Source organism: Lepidochelys kempii, chromosome 16 (assembly GCF_965140265.1).
Source record: "Lepidochelys kempii isolate rLepKem1 chromosome 16, rLepKem1.hap2, whole genome shotgun sequence".
NCBI classification, from domain to species: domain Eukaryota; kingdom Metazoa; phylum Chordata; order Testudines; family Cheloniidae; genus Lepidochelys; species Lepidochelys kempii.
This window is the reverse complement of record NC_133271.1, coordinates 16,685,218-16,693,542: the sequence shown is the minus strand read 5'-3', so window position 1 is coordinate 16,693,542 and position 8,325 is coordinate 16,685,218. Positions and strand designations below refer to the sequence as shown.

The 8,325-nt window shown below is 49.8% G+C and overlaps 1 protein-coding gene across 1 annotated transcript; it reads right to left on the bottom strand.

Annotated features, from left to right (window-relative positions):
- Positions 1–277: 277 nt before the first annotated feature.
- ENDOG (endonuclease G) lies at positions 278–8,175 on the bottom strand. Its single transcript, XM_073314386.1, has 3 exons — positions 7,390–8,175; positions 2,004–2,113; positions 278–839 (listed from the first exon to the last, which is right to left on the bottom strand). The coding sequence occupies exons 1-3, from the start codon at positions 7,903–7,905 to the stop codon at positions 554–556; spliced, it is 912 nt and encodes a 303-aa protein (XP_073170487.1). The 5' UTR covers positions 7,906–8,175; the 3' UTR covers positions 278–553.
- Between the last annotated feature and the right edge of the window lie 150 nt (positions 8,176–8,325).

Below are 8,325 nucleotides of genomic sequence, written 5' to 3'. Positions count from 1 at the left end.
TGGTACTGGCTGTTAGTAAGAAACCAATCCATAGTATGGATTTTCAGTGAAAATGGTACAAAATACATTGTTCCACAGGGATAACAGTAAAGAATTGGGGGCCTTAAGTTAATTCTGGGAACCAAGTGGTTTCCCTGGGCCTCATACTCTGAAAGCATAGCTCAGTAAGAACATTTCCTTTGGTGTCCTCTTAACTGAGTAAATATAGCGATGGGGCTTTGTGGTCAGGGTCTAGAGATACACCCGTTAAGCCAAGCGGAGGGGATAGGGAAAGCACTTTAAAATACTGCACTGACTTTTTATTAAGTTCCAGCAGCCATTTTTAGGGCCAAGGGTACAGCATCTTTGGCATTTGCATCCTCAAGAAACAGGCCACCCTGTTAATTATTGCAGGCCCATGAAAAGCTCCCAGACCATTTTAAAAAAAATAGCTGGGGGGGAAGAGAATAAATCTGAGCCCATACATACCCCTGATAAATAATTACTACAGTTAAGTCCCTTCTATTGGATGCCTTCACCTCAGAATGTTCTGTCTTCAATCCCCTGGGTGAGTTCAGCTATTGCGTCCAGGCATGATGGCTTGTAAACGATTTGTTCTTTTCAAGATGTTAGGAACAAACAACAGCCCCGATGCCCGCTCGATGCTCTCAATAGGAACCAGGAAACGTTCAAGTGGGATTGTCTCCTCCACGGGGCTGTTGGGCATCACATAGGAGCGCAGCTCAATCTCTCCATTGAGCTTCTCTAGGATGAGTACTTTGAAGAAGTGCGTGGGGACCGCTACATGGTTCTTGCCAATCACCTGGTACTTGATGTACATCTTCCCATCTGCCTCCATCCTACACAAAGAACAAGATTCTGTTACTGCTGCCTCTTACTTAGTACTCATGTGCACAAACCCCTCAGGGCACAGATTGCGTCTTCCATGGCTTTAGATGAATATATGCATGACTAAGGCCAGAAGGAGCCCTTATGATCTTCTAGTCCAGTGGTCCCCAACCTTTCTGTGGGAATTGCACATTCCTATTTCCAAAAGACTGTGGTAGGTGCCAAACACCCCACCACCGAAATGCTGCCGAGAAATGGCAATTCTTCTTAGCAGCATTTCGGCAGCGCAGTGTCCTGCGGGCGCACACAACTGCCCCGGTGGGCACCATTGCGCCTGCAGGCACCACATTGGGGACCCCTGCTGTAGTCTGACCTCTTGCATGACACAGGACTAGAATTTCACCCAGTGTTTCCTGCATAAAGCCCATAATTTCTGGTTGAGCTAGATTATCTCTTTTAGAAAAAGACATCAGTTCTTGATTTAAAGTTGTTAAGTGCTGTAGCAGGGTCTAGACCCCCAGCTAACCTGGGAGACACAAAACATGGTAAAACAGGAACGAACAAGCTCCACTCCCCATCATCCTTTTCACTATATCTAATTTGGTCCTTGTTTAACTGAGTCTGTTCAAGTGATTGCCCTTCCTGCCTCTAAACACGGTTCATTGCAGTCAAAGATTATACCTTCATTTGGAAAACGTGACTATACACTAGGACAGATTTAGTCCTTTATTGCAGCCTGTGGCACTACTAGTACCAGATCTGACAAGGCAGCCGGACTGTAAAGGTGACTATGAAATACAGCGCAAGATGACTAAGCTACTGTCACTCTCCCAAACTAAGTGCAAAAAGAAAGCGTTGATGGAACGTAAATCAGAGTTAAATTATTTACCTTTTAATCCTACCCAGGTAATCTGAGTTCCTCTATTCAATTATTTTTAAATCTGATCTGTCCCTTCAGGGGTTTATTCAATTGAAAGATGTATAAACTAATCCCAAGCATAACAAACTAGCCCACTAAATTCCTACATGCATACATGGAAAATGTGGGAGTATTTAAAACAGTATCTATTGCTATTTCTGAGAGCATGACAAGACAAGTCACATTCTTAGCCCATCTTAATTTCCCTGTATGATGCGTGTTTTAAGATCAGTTTCAATCCAGCTCTGGTATTTACCTGGGTAGGAAGAGTGGGCCAGTGCAGACATATACATTCTTGTTGTACTTCGTTAAACTCCTGCAGTATTTCTCCAGGTTATTCCAGGCTTTCTGGTTCAAATGAGGATCCTAGAAACAAAACAAACACAATACAGCCAGGAAAAAGTCAAGTATGTAAGTCAGTCTGAGCTCTGGTCTCTCTTCCTGTGCACCTCACATCCTAAGCTTTTTCTAGCTTGAGTTAATAAAATAATAGCTCTCTTATATAGCACTTATTAGATCTCACAGCACTTTATAAAGGTGTTCAGTATCATCACCCCCATTTTACAGATAGGGGAACTGAGGCAGAGATCCATGAAGTAACTTGTCACAGTCAGCCAGCAGGCCAGAGGCAGAGCCAGGAATAGGATCCAGAGTGGGGTGAGGAGCTGAGAATCTATCTTGAAGAGAAGGTGCAGGGATGACTTGATCACAGTCTATAATTACCTACAGGGGGAACAAATATTGGTAACGAGCTCTTCAATCTACCAGACAAAAGGTATAACAAGATAGAAAAATTCAGACTGGCTTGCATCTATAGAGGAGGTCAGACTCGATTATCATAGTGGTCCCATCTGGCCTTGGACTCGCTTCCCAGTCCAGTGCTCGCTCTATTAAGCCACACTGTTTATAGGGTAGTTTATTTATCTGATGGTTTTTAATCATTTTCAGAATGACTGTTTGTGAAGCATAAACCTGAGTTATCTCACAGAAATGCTTTGTATATCTGAAGTCACTTTGGATTAATCTTTGGCCAGAGACACAGTTTCAGGCTTCTGTGAACACTTACTTATGTGCTTAACTTTACATGTGGAAGTATCTTATTTATTTCAATGTGATTACTCCCATGAGTAAAGCTATGCACGCATGGGAGTGTTTGCAGGATCAGGGCCTTAGTTTGGTAGGAAATACATGTGGCCCTTGAGTTAATTTAGGTGATCCTCTCTATTTACAGGGGCAGGTTTGTCCAGCAGTTCTCAACCCCTGTACTGGCCTAGGGCTCAGGAGAACCATTCCCCATTCTGACACAGACTTCCTGTGTAACTCAGTTCCACATCTGTAAAAAGGGAAGCGTATTATTCCCAATCTCAGGAATGTTGGGATGACAATAACAAAGATTGCGAAGCACCCAGGGCTTCTCTACACCTAACTATACCAGTACAATGTCCCCTGTGGACACGCCTATTCGAGAATAAGTGTCCACAGGGGGAGTTATACCAATACAACTAGCCATATAACTGCTGTACCAGTATAGTTCTGCTGGTAAATTTTCCCACCTAGACATGCCATTAGTAACTCTGTTGATGGTGGCCATCTACATACCTACACAGAGAGAAATTTGGACTGTGAGATTGTTAGTTAATTCCAGTCCCTAAACAAGTGTCAGCCAATTCATTTGAAACATGAAACTGAGGTAACTTCCTTCACTGTAAACTATCTAACTAGAAAGATAGAAGGGTTTGACCAGTCAAAATGGGGAAGACAAGATTTCGATCAGTTACAAGAAACCCTTAGCCAAATCATTAAAGATGTAGCAGCAGGTAGGTACTATACTGCAGGACAATCCTATCTCCTATAATGCTTGTGGTTCTATTCTGTTCAACAGAATATTGATAGAGAATTGGTCAAAGGAAAAAAAGAGATCAAACTATGAGAGGAAAAACAGAGGTTAGTTTCTACAGCTTACGGGTAGAAATAGATCAAGTGGCTGAGGCCTTCAGAGGGACAAACAAGAGGTTGGATAGGAAAATTACAGAATGTAGAAGGGTTGAGGACAAGAACCATGAGTTGTCAGAAAGGCGTACTCTTAAGTGGAGGTTAAAAAGACCCCCTCAGAACTTAACAGATTGATAGAGCCAGAAGAGTTCCCAGAAGTCACCTACTACAGGACAGGCCTAACATAGAAAATAACAGAACGCCACTAGTCGTCACCTTCAGCCCCCAACTAAAACCCCTCCACCGCATTATTAAGGATCTACAACCTATCCTGAAGGATGACCCAACATTCTCACAAATCCTGGGAGACAGGCCAGTCCTTGCCTACAGACAGCCCCCCAACCTGAAGCAAATACTCACCAGCAACCACATACCACACAACAGAACCACTAACCCAGGAACCTATCCTTGCAACAAAGCCCGTTGCCAACTGTGCCCACATATCTATTCAGGGGACACCATCACAGGGCCTAATAACATCAGCCACACTATCAGAGGCTCGTTCATCTGCACATCCACCAATGTGATATATGCCATCATGTGCCAGCAATGCCCCTCTGCCATGTACATTGGTCAAACTGGACAGTCTCTACGTAAAAGAATAAATGGACACAAATCAGATGTCAAGAATTATAACATGCATAAACCAGTCGGAGAACACTTCAATCTCTCTGGTCACACGATTACAGACATGGAAGTTGCAATTCTTCAACAAAAAAACTTCAAATCCAGCCTCCAGTGAGAAACTGTTGAATTGGAATTCATTTGCAAATTGGATACAATTAATTTAGGCTTGAATAGAGACTGGGAGTGGCTAAGTCATTATGTAAGGTAACCTATTTCCCCTTGTTTTTTCCTAACCCCCCCAACGTTCTTGTTAAACCCTGGATTTGTGCTGGAAATGGCCCACCTTGATTATCATACACATTGTAAGGAGAGTGGTCACTTTAGATAAGCTATTGCCAACAGGAGAGTGGGGTGGGGGGAGGTATTTTTTCATGCTTTGTGTGTATAAAAGATCTTCTATGCTTTCCACAGTATGCATCCAATGAAGTGAGCTGTAGCTCACGAAAGCTTGTGCTCAAATAAATTGGTTAGTCTCTAAGTGCCACAAGTACTCCTTTTCTTCATGTTGAGAGTGTGTGTTAGTGGGTAACCACCTGTAAGCCCATTCAGCAGGGACCATGGGTTCCCACAAATTCCACTGGGCTTCGCTACTTCAGCACCTTAGTTTCTGCTTGCTCCTGCAACAGTATACCCCATCCTGCTGGGGGGAGGAGGGATGGGATTTAGGCTTCCCCCTTCCCACCCTTGTCTAGGAAGGAGAACCCCTCTCTCCCTGTATAGACTTCCTCCCTCCCATATGGCAGACACTCTCTCCTGGAAGGTAGGTCAAGAAGCAGTGTAGACTTAGATTAGATATTAGGACAAACTTTCTAACTCTAAGGGTAAGTAAAAGCTCTGGAATAGACTTCCAAGGGAGGTTGTGGAATCCCCCTCACTGGAGGTTTTTAAGGAAGGTTGGTGGTCTAGGTTTACTTGGTCCTGCCTCATCATAGGGCAGGGGTGGGCAAACTTTTTGGCCCGAGGGCCACATTGGGGTTGCAAAACTGTATGGAGGGCCTGGTAGAGAAGGCTGTGCCTCCCCAAACAGCCTGGCCTCCACCCCCTCTCACTTCCCGGTTCTTGACTGCCCCCCTAAGAATCCCCCCACCCATCTAACCCTCCTGTTCCCTTTCCCCTGACAGGCCCCCAGGACTTCCATGCCTTTCCAACCCCCCCGTTCCCTGTCCCCTGACTGCCCCACCCAGAACCTCCACCCCATCTGCTCCCTGTCCCCTAACTGCCCCGACCCCTATCCACAACCCCACTCCCTGACAGCCCCCCCGGGACTCTCATGCCTAACCAACCCCCCCTGCCCCGACTGCCTCCTGGGACCCGCCAGCCCCGGCTCCCTTACCATGCCACTCAAGCGGCATGTCTGGCAGCCTTGCTGCCCAGAGCACTGCCTGCACAGCAGCATAAGTGCAGGGGAGAGGGGACACCAGGGGCTAGCCTCCCCTGCTGGAAGCTCAAGGTCCGGGCAGGATGGTCCAGTGGGCCAGATGTGGCCCGCAAGCCATAGTTTGCCCATCTTTGTCATAGCGGGCATGGGGGAATTAGGGGACCTCTCCAGGTCCCTTCCAGCCCTACATTTCTATGCCTCCTGTCCAGAAAGATTGGTGTATCCCACTTCCCTTTTTATGCATTCTTTTGAAATGGCAATTTGGGGGCTTTTTTCCTCACACAACTGGCTAAAATTAGAGCTCTGAGGTTGGCAGCACTGCTTTCTATTGACTTCAGTGGGTTTGGGGTCAAACCTTTAAGTCACTGTTCACCTTAGTAGTTACAGGTCAGTCCTATACAGCACTGTGTGTGAAAATGTGGGATGTTTACTCACATGGTGTTTTGGAAGTTAGCAAAAAGAAAAAAAGCCATTTTAAAAGTGAAGTGGACTCCTGTGTTCTATTCCAGCCTCTTCAGTTATGGTGTCCCTCTTTACCTTTCAGGGAGAGGGATTTCTGCTCACATGGCATGGGGAGAAGTCACCCTTTCCCTGGAGAGGAGCAGAGCAACTCAGCCTGGTGGTGTCCCTCTCCCATCTAAGGAGAGGAACCTGACTGTGTTGCCAACTCTCACGTTTCCCCCTTTTTCCTTAAAGCCCCAGCTCCTGGAGTCATATGATTGCATAAGAATCTCAGCTTCCCTTAAAAAAAAGTTTCTAGCTATCATAGTTGCAGAAAAAAGGCTTGAAAAGCAACCCCCTAAAGCCCCAAAACACGAAGGCAAATAAAAACGTTGAGGACTCGAACCCCAGAGGGCACGGTTCGTTGTCTAAGGGAAGAGAGACAGGCAACACCAGCAAGGTCCGAACACAAAGCTCTTGACTGAAGAGTGCACACAACAATAGAGAGCAGCCCGTCTCCAAAGAGAACCAGCAGCCTCTAAGTAAAACTAATAGGTTTTTATAGACAGTTCCCTCCCATTACAGATTTATTTATAAAGCAGCCCACAAAGCGTCCCCTATGTTAGTTAAAATCCTCTTATGGCAGACACACTGTTGTTACGGCATATGCCGAGCACAAATGGTTAAATTTTGACAAGTCTCTGAAGGACTGGTACTTGCTTAGCCAGTGCTTCCTTTTCTGCCTGGAAGTCCTGTCTTAAGCCTTGCAACTGGTCCTGGGCATAGGTCAGAAAGCCGAGGGTAAGCCGAGGAGGGGCAGAAACAGGCATAGCACCGAGCGGGGGCTGGAGACCCCTGAGAGGAAGAAGAAAAGGAGGAGCAAAGAGCACGTCCTGGACTCTTCAGTCAAGAGCTTTGTGTTCGGACCTTGCTGGCGTTGCCGGTCTCTCTCCGGCCAGACAAGGAACCCTGCCCTCGGGGGTTCGAGTCCTGGACAAAAACAACCCAGCACTGAGTGTTTTTAGAAGACCTCGGGATTCCTTCCTGAGGCACTCCCGGCTTTAGGGGGTCGTGAACTCCCAGGAGGGCCACAGTGTCGGGGAGCGCTTCCCCTCCCTAGCCGGCGCCAGCCCCCCGGGGGGCTCCCTCACGGGCTATGGGACCCGCGGGTTCCCTGTCAGGCTCCGGGGCGGGGGCGCCTCACCTGGGGCGCCACGTTGCTGAGGTAGAAGGTGTCCTGCATGGCCTTCTGGCTGCCCCTGTGGTTGGCGGCGGCCGCCAGGTGGCCGCGGTCGAAGCCGCTGCCGCGGTAGTCGGCGTTGGTGGCCCGGTGATACTCGTGCACCGACTCGTCCGCCTGGAAGTCGCAGGCGGCGCGGTCGCCGGGGCCGCCCGGCGCCTCCCCGCGCAGCTGCTCCAGCACCCACAGGGCGCTGCGGCTCCGCGGGTCGTAGCACAGCACGTAGGACTCGCGGCTCCGCAGCGGCGGCAGCCCCGGCAGCCCGTACTTGGCCAGCTCGCCGCGGGCCGCGGCCCCGGGCGCCGGCGGGGAGAGGTCGGCGGCCGCCGCCGCCACCACCGGCACCACGGGCAGCCGGGGCAGCAAACCCGCCGCCGGCGGGCCGCCGCCCAGCCGCCTCCCGCCCGCCAGCCCCAGCCCCAGCCCCGCGGCCAAGGCGGCCCCGGCCACCAGCCACCTGCTGCCCCGGAGACGCTGCATGGCTGGGCCCCGCCGCCGGGGAGAGCGCTGCAGGGCGGCGACCTTCCCTCGTCCCGAGGGAGAAGCGGGGCCTTAAAGGGGCCGCCGCCAGAGGCCGGAGGCGTCGGCTTGAGGGGAGCAGCTGCTCACACAGCCGGCTGCAGGCAGGTGCGACACGCGGCACCCAGCAGGGCCCCCGCGCGGCTGGGCCCCGTGCAAGGCCCCGGCCCCCCAAGGCTTCGGTGGGGCCAGCGGAAGCATCGCCCCCTTAAGAGTTGACGCGCTGAGCGCTGGGGCGGGAAGCTCCCCCGGGCACGCGCTGGGCCAATATAGGAACAAGCCACGCCCCCGGCGGGAGTCCCTGCCGCTCACTCCGAGCAGGAATCCATGACTAAGTCGAAGCCTTAGGCAGAAGTCATTTCACAGCTGTGCCTCCCTTTA

Excerpts from the sequence above, each read along its gene's own strand:
- ENDOG (XM_073314386.1), bottom strand. The coding sequence starts at position 7,905 with ATGCAGCGTCTCCGGGGCAGCAGGTGGCTGGTGGCCGGGGCCGCCTTG. Across the intron at positions 2,114-7,389 it reads TCAGCAACGTGGCGCCCCAG|GATCCTCATTTGAACCAGAA; the intron begins GTGAGGCGCCCC and ends TTTTGTTTCTAG. Across the intron at positions 840-2,003 it reads GGCCCACTCTTCCTACCCAG|GATGGAGGCAGATGGGAAGA; the intron begins GTAAATACCAGA and ends TTCTTTGTGTAG.